Here is a 22,331-nt window from a genome sequence, read left to right as displayed (position 1 = left end):
ATATTTACATTTTTTCAACTATTCCCTCAAACCCTAAAGCTATTCAAAATACATCCAACTTTACAAGCCACTGGAGTAGTTCGAGTTCATCAACGATCCATGGAGCCGTTACCAACAACTGATTGGTAAACCCTTACCTATTTTCTCATCTTCTCTATTCAATCTCCAGTAGGTTTCCGTTCAATTTCACATCGACATTCTCTATCATCTAACTTTCATCACTCATTCGATGTATTCATTTTTTGTTAGCGAATCGCCAGTCACTGCTTGCAGCAATTGACCGTGTCACTTCACCAGTTTCCGCCGATGAATATGTGCCATCTGTAACGGAATGGATGTGGTGTACGGAGGGACCTCTTAGATGTTGGGGGTATTTTTGAGTTTTACTTCTTTTTTGGGCCATCCTTTCTTGCCGTGGTCGCCTTACTCGATGAGTACAATATCTCTTATTTTAATGGTTTTAGTCACTGATATAACAATTTTTTAGGTTTTATGGAATTCTTAGTTGAAAAGCGTAATACGAATGTTTATGTGTAGAAGTTGGTTGTTGAGTCATGTATACGACAGGATGATCCTGGATGGTGTGAAACCAGAAAAGGATGATGGAAACAACTTGAATGCAGAGGATGTTGCACCCCTTAAGTTGGCATGTAAGTAAATTGACCCTTTATGATTAGATCATATGTGTTTTAAATAATTTTTCTTAATTTGCAATGTTCTTTGAAGATCTCACAACACAAAACATGGGTTACTCATGTTTTTGTAACCAAAGGAGCGGGCTATGCTGGTTTTCACGCTACACTACGCCTTCTTAAGGACTCTAATCGTGTAACCACGGTGGTATGTCTATGTAATTTATTAATACTGTACTGATAATCAGCTTTGATACAAACTAAATTTGTATGATTGTGTTATAGGATAATCGATCTTGTGGAAACATATGTGCTGTTAAAGTTATTCAAGACATGTTTCCTAAACCTGGGAGACTTCAATTCATTTATGTTGTTCTAGGAGATGCAAAAGTTGTATCCTACTAAGCATAAAAAATAAATTTTCATGACATAAATTTTTTTGGGCATGCACTTGGACAATTGTGTTGGTTCTTTTGGAAGTTTTTAATGCTTGAATTATCATCAATAGATTTGTTAATTTAGGCTTCAACTTATTTTTTGTTTAGGTTTATGGGCGTCCAACAAGACACGGATTGATTCCATTAATTTTTTATAAGTCCTTTTTGGCCATTAAGGTAACTAATCAAACACTAATTTCTTAATGTTGATACACTTTGTGTGGACGCGACTCGGCTCGGTTCGACTTGGTTTCGACACGGTTAGGTCCGGCTCAAGCCCGACGTCACGACATTCCTCCGACGTGCACCCCAGAGTTCGACACGCGAAGCACGGAGAGCCGCGGCCTTTCTCGCCAACACATCACCATGACATCACCATAGTGATGTCATGATGACGTCACAAATTGTCAAAGTTTGCAAAGTTTTCAACCCTCCTTCTGTTTGGTCGACGAAATAGGTGTGTGGGCCGAGACTCCATTGGGCTTTGACTTTCTAATTGGGCCCAAAATTTACGACGAAACAAGAATAGATTTGAAATGTTTGTCGACGAAACTCAGCAGTTTTGTCGACTTTGTGTGGTTCGCTGAGAGTTAGTTGTGTTTCGTCATATATGTGTCTGTCTTAGTATATATAGCTCTCATAGTTTCTGTGTGAAACTTGGACGAGACACGAGAGCTGTTAGACTTTGAGAGAGAGTCTTTAAACATTGTTTGTATATGTTTGTATCGTTCTCATCCCTAATCAATAGATATTGAATCTTTTGGTTACGCGTGTTCTAATTTTTCACTGTGTTTGGTTTGCACCGTCACGGGGATTCCGCACCCGTTACCGTGTTTGTGATAAACAAGGATAGGTTTTCGTTATCGATCCACCGGAAAAACGGGACCTACAATTGGTATCAGAGCTTTGGCTCTAATCCTTGTTTAAAACCAAACAAGTTTCGGTTTTTATCAAGTTAGAACTTGATTGTTTATGATTTTCTGAAAAAGTGTTCTTAAAAGTTCATATATTCTCTGAAAAACTTTCTAAAAATCTGTTAGAACTTGCTTGTTTGCCAAAGTTTTGGTAAAAACCTTTGTTATATTCTTGTTCACAAGATAAAGATCGGGTTTTCATTAAAAGTTTGTGCATTTTCGGGTTTCGGAAAATTATTCGATGACCGGAATCTACAAATATTCATCTTGTTCTTCAGTAAACTTCAAGTTGTTCTTCATATTTCACCTTTTTGATCTTTGGTGAATTTACTGTTTATTTTGTTGGTGAATTAAAAATTCATATTGGGTTTGCAAAGTATGATGGGTATGGTGTATGTTTGAAAAAGGGTGTCATTGTGTCAGAAAGGATAAGGTTTAGTGTTGAAAATTCTCACCAACTCTTGTGATCTTATCCACTCAATCTATTTCGTCAACAAGAATCCAAACCTGTTTCGTCTCTTACAATCACAATCAGTTTCGTCATCCTACAAGATCCTTTATCAATTTCGTCACATTAAAGATTTTAAATTGTTTCGTCGCCAAGAATCAAGCATCTCAGTTTCGTCCAAGTCTTTAAGTTGTTTCGTCATCAACCTTGTTTCGTCGGATCTTTCAACTCTTTTGAGTTTCGTCGAACTCAATTGTTCAAAATAGTTTCGTCGTCTGTGAACAACTTCAGTGTTTCGTCGATCAGATCTACATCACCATAGAGTTACGTCGAGCACCTTTTATCCACAATCTGTTTCATCGATACATCACATCATTCAGTTTCTCCATACACAAAGTTCTTTTTGATTGGGCCAAATAATCCACTTTCAATGGATTAACAGCTGGGCCGACACCTTTTTAATTCATTATCATGTTATTGGACCGATCAAAAGAAGTGGACTGACATTAATCAGATATATTCACGTGATGTTCATGAATGGAACTGAGTCATTAATTGAAAAGTGTGCATGAATATGTTGACTAGTTAAAGAAGTTGCTTGCCATATTTTTTATATTGTCTAAATCATTGAATTGGTCCAATAGATTTTGAGAGTTCAATATTCTTGTCGGCAATTTTAATTGAAAACATCACCAAGTCACATGATTCAATTAAATTGAGAAGTGATAGATTCCATCATTCACGTGATTCATATATAATGGCCCAATAGGATTTTAGTTCTCAACTGTTGACATGTGATTCTTTAATTGTTTGAAACATATAGTGTGATAGTTTGTAGAAATTTAATGATTTGCATGTGATTCGTTTGAAAGAAAAGGTCATTTTGTATCTTTAAACATCAGAGTTTCGTCGTTCTTTAATTAATTGAGTTTCGTCGATATTACAATCTAGAGTTTCGTCGATCAATTCTGTTTCGTCGCACAATTGTTTAAGCTTTGGGTTTCGTCGAAACTTGTTAAATTTTTAACAGAGGCTTTGCAAAAGTGTTTTAACTGTCTGTTTTCAAGTGTGTAACCAGGGTTTCCATTTCATACATCAAATATGAGTTGTACAAGTCCGTGGGATTGGAGTACGGACTCATAACCAGTTCCAAAACCGAATTTGATGGCCGAATATTTAGCGAGTACCATACCTCGACAACAACAGTCAGTAAGTGCAAGTCAATGGGCATTGTTGTCGAATCAAAATTAGAGCATACAAAGTCTATTGCTTAGTGAGAGTGAGACGGGTAGCAACAATCGGCCGCCAAAGTTGAATCACATGAACGACTATCCATCATGGAAGGGTCGTTTCCACACATACGTTCAAGGGCAAAGCAGCGAACTTTGGACATGTTTCATCAATGCATGCAACCCTACCCTCGAAGTAGCAGCATCAACTTCAGCCGGTTTTACTAATATGCCTGAAAACGACAAAAAGGCATATGATCTAGAGAAGAAGGCATATGCTATTCTCACTCAAGCACTTCACAAAGACATCTACCATCAGTTCTCCTATTATAAGACCATGAAAGAGTTATGGGATGCATTGGTAGCGAGAGGAGAAGGAAATGCAGCTTCTAGAAAGACACGCCATGATCTATTAAAGAAAGAGTTTGAATCATTTCGATTCTTGGATAATGAAACTCTAAATGATATGACTTCTCGCTTTTATCATTTAATTAGTGAAATGTGTTCTTATAATGTTGTTGCAACTCATCAGGAAATGATTGCACGGTTTGCTGATGCTCTGCCTCCTAAGTGGAGTCCATTCATTGAACTTCTAAAGCATACGACGCTATGGATACAGCAAATGGCACTCTCTATGAATTCATTCAGAAAGTTGGAGCACAAGAACGAAGACGAAATCCGGAAAGCTAAAATGATTGCACCTCCTCAAAACACAGAAATGTATTTGCCTGGCTTTGGTCCTTCAGCTAGTTCTATTCAGCAACCGAAGCTTCAAACGGCGTTTGTATCCAACACAAGCTCATCTCCGTTTCCACAGTTCAATTAAGCCCAACCACAGTGGAATCAAAGTGCTTATATGTCGCAATCCGTACCCCAACCACAAGCCCAACAGCAACAAGCACATTATATCAACAATCCTTCACTCCAAAACACCAACACTGTCAGAGTTGATACATCCAATCTTTCAAAAGTCGGTGTAGAAGTTGCTAAGGAACATTTGGAACTTCTCAAAACAATGTTCAGTTCCTATTGTGGATTGGTGGCAGGTCACATTGGAAACATCAATATGACCAATGAAGATTATCAGCAGATAGACCGTGATGAAATGGAGTTAATGGATATCAAGTGGCGTTTGCAAGTGCTGTTAGACGGGCAAATGATTTCATGGCTCGAACGGGAGAACTTCATTGGAAGGCAAGAATGATACGAAGTACGGGTTTGATAACAATGCGATTACTTTTTTCAGTTGTGGCGAAAGGGGACACTTCAAACGTGAGTGCACTCGGTCAAGCAGACAAGGCAACGAGAATCCATTCAGAAATCAGACAAGTACTTCCAATGCCAATCAAGATAACCGTGGAAAAGGGATAGTAGCGGTGAACAACAACCAGAACCAGTCTAGACCTTCAAACACCAACAGAGCATTAGTTGGTCAAGCTGATGAAGGATGTGATTGGTCTGTACAATTCGGAGTTGGTAATCAAGGAGGTGGAACTTCATGCTATGCAAAAATCATCAACCACATCAAGCATGTTCACAAAGAAGAATTTGCTGAAAGCGATGATAGCTCGGGTTATAGCGGGAGTTCAGATGAAGAAGGCTCGAATGCTGGAGATTATAATTCTGAAGATGGATCTTTTTCTTGTCAAACTGCCTTTATGGCAAATGTCTCGGCCTCTACGAGTCAGGTAAGATCTGAAACTCATAGCATATGTAGTGATTGTGCTGATATGAAACTTAAATGTGCTGATTTGAAACGTGAATCTGAAACGGTTCATAGTCACAATCAGAGTTTGGTTGTTGAACTTTCAAAGTGCAAAGAGACAAATATGGTTTTAGTTCGAAATGAAAAGGAATTTAAATCTGTTATTGAAACCTTAAAGAAAAGTATTTCCGAAGTGAACAAAGTTGTGTATCACAAACAAGTTAGTATTAATGATTACATTAACATTGTTGAGGAAACCAAAAGGGAACTAGCCATTGACAAATGCGAGCATGATGCAATCAAGCAAAAATTGGAGAGTTATTCTAACTCCCGATTTGTGCTCGCTCACATCATCGACGTTCAACAGCTAAAAGGGAAAAGAAAAGGCGTTGGGTATAATGCGTGTCCACCCCCTTTGAGACACAACTATACTAGAATGCCCGATGAAGAGGATATGCCTCGGTATGAACCTAGTGTGCCTCTTGATTATGAGGAAGTTACTACTGGCCTAGGGTTTAAACCGGACAATTCATCGGAGGGCTCATCTGATAGCAAAGAAAAGTCATCATGTGCTTCAAATCAAAGTCCTCCAACCATTGAGGACTATGATTCTTCAGATGATGAATCAGATTTGAGTGATCAGGATGAATCACTTGATATGAAGAAGGGAATAGAAATTCCAATTGAGAATCATATTCTTTGTGATCCTCCTATTCCAGTTGTGTAACAAGTTGCCAAACAAGTGATTAATCTTGTAAAGGAAGTCAAAGAATCTGTGTCTACCGTTAAAAGTGATAACGTGTTGTATCCTTTGGTCGGAGATGTTAAAATTTATTCAGGCAACGATTTTCCAATTAAAAATGTCAATCCATCTTTGATTGATAAAGTTTTTGAAGATAACACAAGCACGTTTTTGGGAAAGATGATCCCAGGAGTTATTGTAACTCAATGTGATCCAATTCCAAAGGCTGAAATCAGAAAACAATTTGGAAAACAGAAATCACCGACAAAGCAACAACCAATTGCTTTTAAGGGTAAACAACAACAACGAGCTCCAAAGCCCAAGGCTAAGGTTGAATCAAAAGGAGCTCGTTACAAGAAGAAAGCAAAAGACGTTAAGTTTGTGGCCTCCAAAGGTACCGATAAAGTGGAGACTTTTGAAAATAAATCAAATATCGATTTTGTACAAAAAGTCAACATTTTGAAACGTAATACTGATAACAATTACACGCAACACACAAACGGGTGTGAAGCTAGTACCTCTGGGTCTACAACTTCTACGTCAGGTCGTCGATCAAATTCTCCTGAGTTTGTTGAAAGGAGAACTTGTTTCAAATGTGGGAAGTTTGGGCACATCATTAAAAACTGCACAAACTCGCCCAAACCAAATTTTGTTGAAAGAGCACCACCTGAAAAGGTTCACCCACAACATCGTCCTGTTTCACCAAAACATGACAAAAGAACTGTTAAAGAACAAGAAACAAAACAACGATGTCAAAACGTCAAAGCAGTTGAAAAGGCTTTAAAGTCTGAAGTCAAATCTGTTAATAGGGAACCAAGTTCATCACAATCCTCAAAACCAGAAATTTCAAAATCTTTTTGTAAGAATCAAACAGGTAAACAAAAACAAACTTGGAAACCTAAAACGGGTGAAAGTTCAGGGAGAGGTGCTGTGTTTGAAAACCATTAGGAAATTGAAATTACATTTCTTGATTCTCAGGGGCAACCCAAGTCTATGAACGCTTGGGTCCCCCTCTCCAACTAATCTCTGAGTGAGTGTGTAGGATGTTCCAGGAGGAACTTTCGATAGTCGTAAGATTGTTGATAGTGGAGCGTCCTTGCAAAAAATCGACGACAAAAGAAATTGTTGCCTTTGATGGAGAGAAGAAGAAAAAGAAGACAAGAATGTCTGATGAAAGAGATTGAAAAACTTCGACAAAATGCAAATCATTTCAAAAGTGTGATTGTTAAAGGAGTTGATCGGGTCCCCAGGATAGATTCAAATTAAAATCTACGCACCTGCAGCACGTCTGAAGTTCACAATCAACAGGATGAACGTGCAGTGTACATTTCCTTGCGGTGTGATTGATGAAAATGTGTTCGTTGAACAAACCAACCGGGTGTGCGGATGCCTTGGCATGGATTGAACAACCGCACACTACTTCTCAAGAGAAAGACAAAGACGAACAAACCAACCGGGTGTGCGGATGCCTTGGCATGGATTGAACAACCGCACACTACTTCTCAAGAGAAAGACAAAGACCTTCGCTGGTGCAATGTGGAAGACCAGCCGGAACCAAAGGTTTTTAATGGTGTTGCTGTGAAGAGATTTTTCAGTAGCTACAAAATCGACTTTGAAATCCACACCGGGTGGATATCCAGTTAAGGAGAGCACTCAGATTTCTGGCAATGCATGAAGCAGTTGCAGAATACGGTTTTAAATTTCTAATCTCTCCTATACTTTGTCGATATTTAAGCTGCTTTATGAATTATTATCTCGTACAGCACTTTTTGGCCTGACACGTTGAACTCAAATATCACCTCACACGTGATTGTTTCACTATGAAACTCGTCAATGTTGTCATGGTCCACACCGATTACCGACATGCCAACTGATTTTTCCAAAATTCGATAAAATCATTTCTGTTTAAAATTAATTTTGGTAAACAGCAATGAGGTAAAACATGAGTTAACCGACATCAGGAAATCGTTTTTGTAAATATCTTTGTGTCTTTTAAATTTTATCTTAGTTTGTTGATTTTAGGGGGAGTAAATCTAAAATTTGAAAAATCCAAAAACATCGAAAATTTTAAAAACACAAAAACTATAGAAAAACAAAAATGAGTTTCCTGGCGAGAAAAAGAGAAAATGATAGTACATCAGTGGTCTGTCCAAACCTCTTTAAATCTTAAATAAAAAACGATAAGCAGCTCTATATAAGATGTATCGGTAGGCTTACAATCATTTTAAAGTGTGCAGGGTGATATAAACCTTAAATCGATTGAAGACCAGGTGGGAACCACACATTGGCATATGGTCTTAGTACCGAAATTTCGTTTGAGAGATTGCCGAGGTTCTGAGATATTCGGTCTTTATGCTGCTTATCATCTGGGTATCATGGTTGTATCTTTTACCGAAAAATAACGGGGACGCAAGTCTAGATCTTCCATGATACCATACATACGTGTACATACTGCATTCGACCTCAATAAGTGATCAACAATCACATGTCCATCAAAATAAGTGATAAAATATCACAGTTATCCAGGAGTCAAGTTCGTCTCTCTGCTGTACGAAAGTACTGACCTGTTCACGGACTTGCTCCTATGCCCTCATGCATCGAAAATCAAGTTCCTCATCAATAAGTGATTCTATCACAAAGGGCTTATTTTCAAATCAAAATAAGTGAGAATCTCACATCATATACGACCAAACAGATGATAATCGGTATACTCACCGGTAAGATGAACTCTCGTGCATACCTTGATACGGGAATGTGTCGTGTGTGGATGAACACCGGTCGGTAAGTATAAATCATACCTTAACGTATCCCCTCGCCATGATTACATCTGATAAGTTGAGCTTAAGTGGACAACAATACCGATAATTGTTATAGGATGCTTATCTAAAATGTTAACTAATTGAACAAAAAGAGCGTTTTGGCATGACCGTACACTGATATGATTCTCTTACCCTCGAAACTCGCAAAAAGAATGTCTGTAAATATTTATTTACTACTTTTAGTTTTTGCATCTTCTATATATATTTATTTATTGTTTTCCGTCTTTACATTTGAAAAATGAAAAATTCCAAAAAGACTTTAGGTGTGTTTTAATATAAACTTTATAAAAGCCAAAAAGATTTTGCTTCTAGTTTATTTTGATTGACCGATGTTGGAACTCGAGTCTATCCTAACCAAAATTCTGATCGTAAGCCGGAAAACAATTGCATCTTCATAAATTGTCGAATTTAACAAGTTTTGAAAGTTAAAGGATTAAATCTGAACAATTTTAAAACTTTCAAACTGTTGTCGGTCGGTGTTTGATTGAGATATGATCTCATATGTGTCGTTTGTTTAATTTGACTATATTCCAAGCGGTTGTTCTCATTATGCGTTTAGATTTCTTGCGTGTGCAGATGCTAAAGGCGAGGAGAACATGTTCGATGACAAGCTCTAGAATGAAGACACGACGTGAAGGCACTCAAAAGATAAACATGATCGATTTGCCGCTGACCCTTCATCAACACCCCAAGGATCTGAAGAATTGTCAAATCAAAAGATTCACTAGCATAACTCAATGGAGAGTTCATTCTAAGGGGGAGTTTGTTAACACACTTCCTAAATTAAATGGGGAGTTTGTTGATACACTTTCTTCTTACGACGCGTGAAGACTTTGAAGATCCTCCAACATGAAAGACACAGAAGACGAACCATCACGAGTAGCGTCCAAGGGGGAGTTTGTTGATACACTTTGTGTGGACGCGACTCGGCTCCGTTCGACTCGGCTCGGTTCGACTTGGTTTCGACACGGTCAGGTCCGGCTCAAGCCCGACATCACCACATTCCTCCGACGTGCGCCCCAGAGTTCGACACGCAAAGCATGGAGAGCCGCGGCCTTTCCCGCCAACACATCACCATGAAATAGGTGTATGGGCCGAGACTCCATTGGGCTTTGACTTTCTAACTGGGCCCAAAACTTACGACGAAACAAGAATAGATTTGAAATGTTTGTCGACGAAACTCACCAGTTTCGTCGACTTTGTGTGTTTCGCCGAGAGTTAGTTGTGTTTGGTCATATCTATGTCTGTCTTAGTATATATAGCTCTCATAGTTTCTGTGTGAAACTTGGATGAGACACGAGAGCTGTTAGACTTTGAGAGAGAGTCTTTAAACATTGTTTGTATATGTTTGTATCGTTCTCATCCCTAATCAATAGATATTGAATCTTTTGGTTACGCGTGTTCTAATTTTTCACTGTGTTTGGTTTGCACCGTCACGGGGATTCCGCACCCGATACCATGTTTGTGATGAACAAGGATAGGTTTTCGTTATCGATCCACCGGAAAAACGGGACCTACACTTAACAATTGCTTGAGCATGGTTTTTGGGAATGGCTTTGCCTACCAGTTGTTCGTTTAAATTTCTACAAGATATAGCTAGCTATCATGTGGTTATAACTTCACAATTTTCTTTTATAGAACAATTGCTCCACTTGAAGATGTCATAGCTCCTTGTGAAATCTTTTGCTGGTTTGCTACTGTAACCGTCAGAAGAAGATCTCAACTTTTGGCCACACAGGTTCTATATTAGCATTGCTTCGGGTGAACTTTTTTCTTATATATTTGCACCGTTGTCTTAAACCTAAATGCACAAATGGGTTGAATATATCATATCCCTACTTTACTACAAATAATTGTGATGTTAAAACTATAATGTAACCACTTTTACTAAAAAGAGAAAAGAACGGTTCTAATAGCGTCACATATAATTTAAATGCAATAGACCTTGGTTGTTATAAGCTAGGCAACCTTGCTCGATTTGTTCATTGTTCATTGAACATAATGTCCGTTTACATTAAAAACGGATCTTCATTTGCCAAGACAAAATAAATGTTGATTTTTCTCTTTTGTACATGTATTGGTACATTTAATTTTTATATATATTATGTGATGTTAGGTATTTCATATTCGATGTATTTGTTTATTTTATAGCCATTGATACTAAATACAAACCCATATATAGAAAGATTGTTTATTACATAATCACGTATACTACGAATTAACTGTTATGGACCATTATTTATTTTTTATGTTAAAATTTAAATCAAAACTAACTGTACAATATTAAATATTTTTTACGTCTTTCATCTATCCGCGGTCATCTTACTAATGACATGCATACATAGATTAATGTGGGCCTTGGTATGCCCCTAATAGGCTATGTTAGGTAAGACCTTAACATCACGCATAAGGGGAAACTATGATTTTTGGTAATCAACCTAGACAATAGACTATTTCAACTGATAAATAGATTGAATCATTCTTAGATACACTTTTAAATTAAAAGTTTTAAATTCTTAGGGTTTTGGTTTACTCCGTAAAGCATGCATCGCCTTCAAAAAATTATGTAGATCAAAGTGTTAACGTTTTCACGCGTGTATATATTGTCATGTTTTCCTATAGCTTACTTTAATATTAAAACTTATATAAATAAATAAATGCGGTGCGTTTAAAAAATTATTTAGCAGACATAACTAGTGTTTAACTAGTGATTTTACATAATATTTGTTTCATATTGTGCGCGTATATATTGTCATGTTTTGTTATAGCTTACCTTAATATTAAAACTTATATACATAAATAAATGCGGTGCGTTAAAAAAATATTTAGTATACATAACTAGTGTTTTTATGTAATATTCGCTCTATATTATTTCACATATTTCTTAGTTGATATTTTCATTTTCTGCCATCAAACGCAAATCCACAATACCAATTATTTTTGTAAAATCCACAATACTTGTTCTTTTCGTATCTAGCCATTGAATTGAGCATAAAAAACAAACAATTTCTATACAAATCAATAAATAAATGAAGAAATAACGAAGTTATAAAGGAATATATATACACATGTCTCACGTATAAAAATATCTTTTTACTGGCTACATGTATACTTATCTCAAAATCACAATATAATTTAAAGCATGAAAATGCATACATAAAAAACACGATCCATGTGCATTCAAAACAACAATTTAAAGGAATCATATGTTACGAGTTAATTTTATAAGAATTACATTGCCACATTCATACCTAAGGTTTTAGGTCAGTTTGCGAGTTACTTTTTAATGCCAAATAGCCCTTCACCGTAGTCGTTTTTTGGCCATTTTCATCCAAATCAATAACTTAGTTTACTTTTTCTGTTAAGTTGAACGATATTTGGATTAAACTGGCAAATATAAAAACCTCAGAGACGATTTTGGCAATTTACTAAAATTGTTTTCAATTTCTTTTATTTAATTAATTTTGTCACACATATATAAAGCAGAATATACATGCAGTTTTTATGAAAAAAGATAATCATTTGTCACATAATTTTTATAAATTTTCATCCAACAACTAACTCAGTTATTTTTTTTTTCTATTAAGGTGAAGGATCTTTTAAATTTTATAAAGTAAGACAAAAATTAATTTCCATTTTTCTATATACATCAGTTTATAAAAATAAAATCTACTTCAACCTATAAATTTTATAAAACAAAGATGCTAGTAACCTTATAGAAAAATGTCAAATAAACAAATCTTATCATATGTACCAAGTTTGTAATTCATCTTCTACTCTTTCAAATTCCTTCTAACAAAAAACAGAAGCCACTTCCTCCCCCTATCAAACAACGTATGGTTACCAAACCATAAAATTACCCACCAAATAGTAAGTATAATGCCATGAACCAAAAGTTTCTTTACTCAAATCATCCGAATAAATATTAGTTAGTTACTCTCATAATCTTAATTAGCTAAATATTTTATTTCTGCCAACCTATTTCTTAGGTGCTCAACACATTTAAAAATATGTAACGTTTTACAATTTTTTTCTATCTCTACACTTAATTTAGATGGGATTTTTTTTTATTTAATAATGAAACATGGAAATAAGCGTATAATATACCATTACATCAAACCCTGTTTATATAAAACCACACCTAACATAAACATCAACTTAAATAAACTCGATACTGACCCTAACTACAAAATATATTGTGACAAGATTAATCCAAACTATAAGATATAATGTGATAAGATTAATCCAACAGTGATTCCATTTAACGAGAATATGAGTTTAATTTATATTTGTTTTTAGCCATTTAATTTGCTTGATAATCTCGATGTCACTGTTTATTTCAGAACCTTCTTTTGTAGAATTTGAAGGACACTATAATGGGGCACTAGCTTGGTGATGTATTCACGTTCAATGCTAGAAGTATTTTAGTTTAGCTTTATCTGTTTCATTTAAACCTGTATTATCATCCACAACTTCATTTAATTGTATTTTCACTATAGTTAACCCAGACATTGTATTTTGTGTTAGTTTTGTGAGTTTTAATAAAATATAGGACCTTTCACTTTGATTTCTCCTAACAAACCGAGTAAACTTAAACTTGAACATCTTGTTAAGCATACCTCTTTAGTACTTGTTACTGTAACGTGTCTCCTTGTTGCATCCTCTTATATATAAACATAATAAATATAAAATTTTATATAACTCATTGCTATTGAGGAATTATTTTATTACATTCATGGAGCATGTTGTTCAACAATACATAGTCTTTCAACGTGGTCGGATCTTAAGTAAGTAGTATTACCAATAATGACATTTAAAGATGGGAAACCAACATTTTAGGTAGCTCATTAACTAATATGTTGGTGCAGTTTTTGTGTCGGATGTTGTTCGAATAGATTAGTTTTATTTTATGTTGACTATGTAATAGTTAGTGAAACGGTCAAACGAACGTATATTGACCCGCTCGTTTGAAGTGGTCAAACGAGAGGGTTATTTGTTTGACCGTGTGTGTCTGCAAGTGAATGTGGTATATCTATAAATACCACCACTTGGTCATTTGCAACATTTTGATGGTTTTTGACTTTGGGGGAGAGATCACCACTTGGTCTCTCCCTGGATGTATGCTCCTTTGGTGTGTTTCGGTTAAGCTTGTAATCGGGCCGCTTTGTAATGTTATGCTATCGAGCTTATACAATAAAGTTGTGTTATCCGTCTTTAATCCTCCCGTCTTGAACTTAATCACACACTAATCACGGGTCACGGTCTGCGAATCACGAACCTACAATTGGTATGAGAGCCATGGTACCCGATTTAGTGAATCTTACAATTTGCAAAGTCACATGTGCTCTTCGTCAGTGATTTTTGTGGTGTTTTTGTTCAAAATGTAAATATGGTGTAAACAAGAAAAATTCAGATGTAGACCCGAAAAGTATGGATCTAGACGAAACAGACCATACACAAGGGTTGGGTTTTATGTTTTACACCAAAATTATCAAGTTTTCATCATCACTTTGAGGTATTTTTTCGTCAATCCTCAGATATGCAAATTAACAGTGGCTGTGTTCTTAAAGAGGGGTGGCGGCTGTTGAAGAAGCATTTGGTTTCTTCATTTCACCGAAGAACCCCCACTCATGAATAACTCCCCCCAGAGGAAAAACTCGCTGTGAAGAACTTTGCCGAAGAACCCCCTGCGAAGAACTTCATCCAACGAAGAACCCCCTGCCCGGAAAAACGGATATGCCGGCGAGGATGCTCCGACGAACAGAAACGATGCCGGATTTGCTAAGTGGTAGACGGAAGAAATCCAATTGGTGGTTGTCGTTGTGACAAATGAAGGTTGTCCGATGTCTGGTATGATGTCTGCCCTTGTTATCACAGAGAGAGAATAGAGGGTTGTTGGCTGAGGTTGATGATGATGGATGAACTGTAAAAGGTGGATGTCGACTGAATTTGTTTTCAGAGAGGTGTTGGAAGTGAGTGGCGGCTGGGGTTTGAAGTTTTGGAGGTCTGTGTATCGAAGAGAGAGAAAGAGAGGATGACAAAGATGATGTTGGCGGCGTACAAGTTATCGCAGAGAGAGAGAGGGATTTTTTATCTATATTTTGTCTGGGCTTGTGGCTCTTTATGAGAATTGGACCTCATCAAAATTGAAAAGTCTAGCTACTTGGTGAGAGATGAAATTCGCTGGTTTGGACTCACTTTCATTGATTGGGCCAACATTATAGTACACAAGAATCTTGTACAATCCGTGTACTATGTTGGGCTAAGGTTGTTTCATTGTTTGGGCCTCTATTTCATGAAACACTATTTTTGACAAGTTGATTCGTGAGAAATTGTTTCGTGAGTTGCAAAGTGGGGGTCGAATGTTCGTGAAGCTTATTTGAATTAACCTTTATTGTCAAAATTGTACGGGTTCGGGAGTGCAGGGATGATGAGGCATGGTGAAAACATGATTTTTTTTAACGTGGGGTAGTCACGGTTACCGATGCAAATGTCAAAATTGGTGACTTAACTATTATGGGCCAAAACGGTATATTTATTTCCGCACATGAAAATTTGTTTTGTTATCGGTGTTTGGAAATGCTCGAAAGAATTTTGTTTATTGTCATATTCTCACATTTGGTAACGATTGAAGGAACCTAGAGAGCCAAGACCGGTCCTAACGAGTTCACAAAGTCGAAGAGTTATGCCTATGATAGAAGTTTTCGGATTAGGTGTTAGCAGAACTTTGGGGGGATACAAGTCGGATCCTACGGGGCTAGGGGACTTTCCTTATCAACTAGAATATGCAAAGAAAAAAGTCGCTTTCATGATTTTTCGAAAAACCGAGAACATTTGAAAGATTCTGCTTAGTGGAGAGAATCTGTTCAGTGTAGTTGATGACAGTTGCGCTCAAAGGAGGGAATCTGTTAATGTTTAGAGATTTCACCAAAGAAATAGGGGGATAAAAATTGTCATATGTTGAATTTCTTTGGTAAATTTCTATACGCAATCACATGTGGTAGAGTTTGTAATTTTCTGGTGATACCAAAGGTTCTGCGTGGATTGTTTTGAACAGACACATATTTGAGGATTTTAATTAATTATCCAACCAGTGTGAGGGTTTTGCACGGAAACATACAGGTATCTAAAGTCTACAGTAGTTTCAAAATGGTGTTCACTGGGAACTGGGGAATCTTTATGAGATTTTACAGGGATCTGGGTGTAATTCAATTCGTTGAGTTCGCAAACGATGTACTTGGTCAAGCTGACATCCCGAGTACTGATGCTGAAGATCCATAGTGCATTATGTGGTCAACTTCACAAAGGCGAGACAATGAGATCTGGATGTAGTTCAATTAAGCATGCTGGTTGAGCTTGCAAGTGATATACTCGGTCTAGCTAACTTCCTGAGTGTTGATGCTGATGATCAAAGTGCATTACTTGGTCGATTCCACAAAGATAGTTTACAGAAGATAGTTCACCAGAAAACTCTACCAATGTAGTATGCTTGAATGAAATAGAGTTCTTATGACAAGATCAAGACTTGATGCAATTTTTAAAATGGAACCCTTATCAAATGTCGATTGGAGTATTGGAAGATCAGCGGAAGATCGGTCAATTTAGCCTTTCGAGGAGATTGCACAACACCCAACATGGATACGCGTACTTTGAGGGGGAAATGTTATACGAGAAGCTTCAAGGGTTTGGTATTGCTATGAAGACTCAAGTCAAGATACTACTAACCAGGATCATCGGTCAAGGGGAATTTTTTAACACAGAGAAGATAACATCAACAAATACTTGACTTAAGATCGATTGCAGTTGCATTTTCAGCTTTCGACAGCAACGGACAAGGGGGAATTTGTTGGTGCAGTTTTTGTGTCCGATGCTGTTCGAATAGATTAGTTTTATTTTATGCTGATTATGTAATAGTTAGTGAAACGATCAAACGAACGTGTATTGACCTGCTCGTTTGAAGTGGTCAAACGAGAGGGTTATTTTTTTGACCGTGTGTGTCTGCAAGTGAATGTGGTGTGTCTATAAATACCACCACTTGGTCATTTGCAACATTTAGATGGTTTTAGACTTTGGGGGAGAGATCACCACTTGGTCTCTCCCCGGATGTATGCTCCTTTGGTATGTTTCGGTTTAGCTTGTAATCGGGCCGCTTTGTAATGTTATGCTACCGAGTTTATACAATAAAGTTGTGTTATCCGTCTCTAATCCTCCCGTCTTGAACTTAATCACACACTAATCATGGGTCACGGTCCGCGAATCACGAACCTACATAATAGCGTATTTTCCTTGTTCATGACATTGTCAACACTAACTATGCAACATTTACTATGCATGAGGATGCATCATCTTGAATGTTTTGTAATAATCCAATTCTCAAATTTCTTGAATGATGACATTATACGACTTATTTGGTTTTCATTTACGTTTTATAATAGTTCATTGATCTATTTGTAAAAACAAATTATATTTGTATGAGTTTTGTTTACATTGTCATTGTTTTAACAAGTCGTTTTGTACCGTTATGTTGTACTTATTGTGCATCAGGTTTCATAGGTTTAGTGGGTACTAAATAATGAAAAAGGAGCGTAAACACACAGGCAATCATGTTGTACGGGTTAAGCAAGTTGCCAAAATCAAATTTCTGGAAAGTGTCTCCCCGCGCCACGCGGGGATGTCCGAAATGTGTGCCAGGTTTTGCGCGCCGCCGCTCCACGCGATGGAAGGAGAAGACTCCCCCGCGACACACGAGGGAGAGCTGAATCGGGATTTTGCTTATGTTAGCCTTATTCATGTTTTGGCATTATTATTCAGTTTCCAACTGATTTGGACGAATCAGAGCAAAGCAAAAGTCGATTTCAGACATTTACTAGTTCAGCAACTTAAAATCTTCATATTTGTAGTGTCTGTTAGCTTCTATAACTATATAATGATATTGTGAAAATCCGAATAATTTTAAGTTTGCGATAGAACTCAAAACATTTGAGCAACTCTTGTATACCCTACCAGGGGCAGTAAATACAAACACCAAGGGCACACAACTACATCAACAAGAATTTACACCAATTCGTCCAACAAATAGAATTCAACCTAGATCTATTTTTCAACAATAAAAGCAACAAGGTTGTGCGACATCTGGTATGGCCCTATAGAATATTAACCTATACTACTTTTTTTTTTTATTTTACAGATATGATTGTCTATGTAAAAGTGACTGAAACAAGAGTAATGAACAAGGGAAGTTGTTAAATTTTTAAAATTAAACATGGGAACAAAATCCAGAAGTCAAGTCTGAATCATCCCACATTAAAAAACAAAAAGTAAAGCAAGGTGGCAATTAGGCAGCCTACACACTTTCTTCTAGGAAGAGGTTGTCCTTAAAAGTGTCTCCTCTACATTGTTTCTTGGAATACCATACCTCTACAACCTTACTTTTGCCGTCATCAACTATTCCAAATACCTACTTTGACACGTTCTGATTTAGTTATTGCTAAATATAGCCACAAAGTTTTCTTCAAATGGATTCAACTTTCAATTCTATAACGTCTATTGGAAGATTTCCAAAAAATGGTACGTTATTTTAAAAAGAAAGATAAATTGAATGATTATTTATTGACACTGTATTTAATATGCAGACAATTTGTTAAGTTGAGATCACATGAGTTTCCTTTTTAAAAAATAGAACAAAAGAGAAAAGAAAAAAAAATGGAACCCGGCTAGTTGCTCTTGCAACAACGCCGCTCCTCAATCCCATCGATCATTGACCATCCTTGTAGCTCCGGTGAGTATCCCCCAAACTCCGTCGATCTCTCACCTTTCTCGCATTCCCTCTAGTGATAAGATCTAAATTAGTGTATGGCAAAAAAGTGGGTTACAATAAATGATGTTTTTAAAGGAAAAATATTTTGGTGCCAAGGCAAACACACTACTAAAAAAATTGAGTATCACTGGCACAATATCAACGAATGTCCCCGAATGTCCGCTTGTAATTTCCATTAGAACAATGGATCCAACAAATTAAAAACTAATAAAAGTAAAAATCTCTCAATAATCTCTCAGGGTTGGATAACTCGTCAGCAATTTCTTTACTCACACCATAATTCTAGACAAAATATCACTGACACCCACATATACTACCTTCACCGAGTTACTTAGGAGGGATAAGTCCGTTGATGAAAAACCTTATATATAGCTGGTTCATTAGATTATTATTTGACTTTCCTAAAAATGTATTTGCTAAGTTGGATGATTTAGAATCCCAAATAAAGTATATAATATATCAACTCTAAAAATACTATTTAAGCGTCAAACCCTAGACACGTATTCTCGGACTTGAGGGTTCTAACTGTCATTATTTCATTATATAGGGACAATAATGTGTAATATGAAAGAATTAACGTATATATTGAAATTTTCTGAAAATATAACCCAGACTTAATCCACAAGACCTACAAAACCAATACAACCCAACCTACGCTCTGTCCCCACCCCCCTTTTCACAGGAAAAATACCAAAGAGATGGGATCAGAAACAACATTGAAAGTCTGTGGAGAAGAGTTTGAAGATATGCTGCCAAAAATGGCAGAAAAGTTGGGTGGTGAAGGTCTAATAAAAGGGTCATGCAATGGCTTCAATTTGTTGATGAATAAAGACAAAGGTGTGATCACTTTTGAAAGCTTGAAGTGTAACTAGTCATTGCTTAGGTTGCAAGATTTTACGAGACGATGAATTAGTGAGCATGTTAAAAGAAGGTGATTATGATGGTGATGGCGCCTTCAATCCAATGGAGTTTTGTGTGTTGATGTTAAGATTAAGTCCAGAGTTGATGACGGAATCCAAGGCTCTAGTTTATCATGCTTTGCAACAAGAATTTGACTCCAACTTTAAATTTTTGGACACCAAATTATTTTTACTTGATCTTTTATTATGTTAATTTAAATATTTTTATAACCAAGCTATAATTGGCACATGGTTTTTATATCTGCTGGCATTTTAAATTTCGGTATCTAAAGTAGGTTGGCTCAGATTAGTATGACCGGTAAAAATTAGCATGAAAATGATCTTCAATAATACTGAAATCAGTCGCAACCTGGTTAATCGATAGAAAGTGAAAACAATAGTACATTACTACTGATTAGTGGCAAATTGATTGAATGATCAATGGGTAAGTAACTATTAAGCAGTAAAACTAGCGTGACACTTTTTTACAACGAATGAAGTTTCTAAAGAGGTTTTTCATTATTACAATTGTTAATTGTCAAACAATTATAACCGTCAACTATTATACAAATTGTAAAGAGCTGCAACGTTTCAATGGAAATCTTTGATATGTTTGAAGCAAACGGAATTAGAACTTTATTTTTTAATATAAATACATGTTCTTTGCAAAACTTTATGTCTAATCCGATTATATATTTTGTACAGTGTAAATAGTTTAAATTGATACTGATATAAACCTACATTTACTCCCATATTTAATGTTTGCTTTTTATTGAAGTAGAAACTGATACTTGATTTATATTGATCTCTATGCTTTAACTTGTGATGCTACCAATATGTTTTGTTAGCGCCGGAATTTTAAATTTTTACTTGTTTTTTTATATAATCTAAGTCCAGTTCTTTGAGTTTTACAGATCAAAAGTACAGTCGTTTTGACTTAAAAAGTATACTTTTTATTGATATAATGATATTTGGATTCATTGAATAGTTTCTAGTATTTTAAACTAAAAGTTACGAATTGAATATCAAAATAACAAATAATAGAGTATACAAAAAGAACAAATTGCAACAACATTAAATTTCCCTAGATATCTAATATGCTGAAGGACAAACAAAAATTAAAATTCCAACAAAAGCAATGTCAATAAAGAAAAAGGAAAAAAAAAAGCAATAACAATTCCAACCGTAGATGACCAGCAAACCAATTTCTATCTTTAGAACCCTCAGACAAAAAGAGATGTTAACCTGTTTTCTTCGGAATGTATGCATCAGACCACGAAAAAATGGGGTCATCAGGAAATGGGTTCATCATGTTGAGCCCTGGAACTGGATCCAAACCATGCTCCACATGATCACTAGTCCAGTCAGGCGGGTACCAACCAGTGTTTTCCATCACTGGTACATAGCAATCGACATTTGTTTCTGCAGCCGCCATATGGCTAGCATTGTCGCTACAACCCACAACTTCCTTCGGTTCTGGTAGTTGCAACTGTGATGCAGGGGCATCACTTTTGAGAACCTTAATCCTCTCCTCAATTTCTGGGAGTTTATGACCAGCGAATGACCCAAGATTATTCAAATCTTTTGAGTTCAAGCCAGCAAGTGAGACTTTACCACTCAAGCATTCCGACATCAACTTGGCCTTCACAAAATCCCGGGTCATCACGATCTGCTTCTTGATCTGACCGTCGACCTTGCTGATCCTTTCTTTAATGTAGCTATCCTGGTTGGACATAAACTTGTTCCTCTCCATGGGTAATTTCGTAAGGAACTCGTTCAACACATTTTGGAAAGCAGTGTTGTCTTCGGGCCACACCTCGAGTCCAGGTTCGTATGAGCTATAAATGATGGCGCATGCCTCGATGCCGCATAGGGTGCACAGCTCCTTCAGCTTGTTCTTCAGGCATTCCTTTCTTTTCATGAAGGAGCTTTTCCTTGCCTTCTTGTTTTCTATGAAAGCAAGCTTCACTTTGCTCCTAGGCATGGTGTAAGGATTAATGGATTATGCCAAAATGTAATTGTAGCAGCTTGTGAGTGGGTTTCAGTTGGCTCTTATGTTGATTCTTATACTAAACAAGTTCGTTAAATCATTAATATAATATCTTTTGCTTTTAATGACCTTGTATCACAGAAATTAAATTTAAAGATATAATCAAAAGTAGATGGTTGACCAAAACTAATTTTAAGATTATATCAGAAAAGGAAAAAAAAAACAAAACAAAAACCTCATACATACAAAAAAGCATTTAAATTCCTGTTGATGGAAAAGAATAAAGTTGAATAAAATTTCAACCTAATATTTTGCAATGTTAATGGAATGAATATACTTTCTTGCATTAATGAGTAAAGTTTACTTCCAAGATACTTAAATACGACATATGTTATAAACTAGTTTTGAACCCCCGCATTGTTGCGGAGCAAGCGGGCGTAAAACCGTGCTATCAACGTTATGGGGCGGGAGGTGTAAAACCGTGATAAGTAGCAATCAAACGACAATGACCAAAACCAGGAAAAAACATAAAACAAAATCATGAATTTTAACACCAAATGTGACTCACGTGACATAAAACATAGACGGAGTTGAACATATATCGACATCTACTAAAAATCTGAGGGGGTAAAAAGAACCCGAGGGACCAAATGTGACCACCAAACAACGTACTAAGTAGCAAACAAACGACGACTAAAC

The 22,331-nt window shown here is 36.4% G+C and overlaps 2 protein-coding genes across 2 annotated transcripts; one reads left to right on the top strand and one right to left on the bottom strand.

Annotated features, from left to right (window-relative positions):
• The first annotated feature begins 542 nt into the window (after window positions 1-542).
• On the top strand, window positions 543-1,149 carry LOC110909663 (UDP-arabinose 4-epimerase 1-like). Its single transcript, XM_022154500.1, has 3 exons — window positions 543-650; window positions 727-840; window positions 918-1,149. The coding sequence occupies exons 1-3, from the start codon at window positions 618-620 to the stop codon at window positions 1,035-1,037; spliced, it is 267 nt and encodes an 88-aa protein (XP_022010192.1). The 5' UTR covers window positions 543-617; the 3' UTR covers window positions 1,038-1,149.
• Window positions 1,150-20,691: 19,542 nt separating this feature from the next.
• Window positions 20,692-21,657, bottom strand: LOC110909664 (agamous-like MADS-box protein AGL80). The gene has a single exon (XM_022154501.2). It carries the CDS (start codon window positions 21,624-21,626, stop codon window positions 20,883-20,885), a length of 744 nt encoding a protein of 247 aa, XP_022010193.1. The 5' UTR covers window positions 21,627-21,657; the 3' UTR covers window positions 20,692-20,882.
• Window positions 21,658-22,331: the final 674 nt, after the last annotated feature.

This window comes from Helianthus annuus, chromosome 15, assembly GCF_002127325.2.
Source record: "Helianthus annuus cultivar XRQ/B chromosome 15, HanXRQr2.0-SUNRISE, whole genome shotgun sequence".
Lineage (NCBI taxonomy): Eukaryota > Viridiplantae > Streptophyta > Magnoliopsida > Asterales > Asteraceae > Helianthus > Helianthus annuus.
Note: the sequence above shows the minus strand (reverse complement) of the source record. Positions and strands in the feature narration are given on the sequence as shown.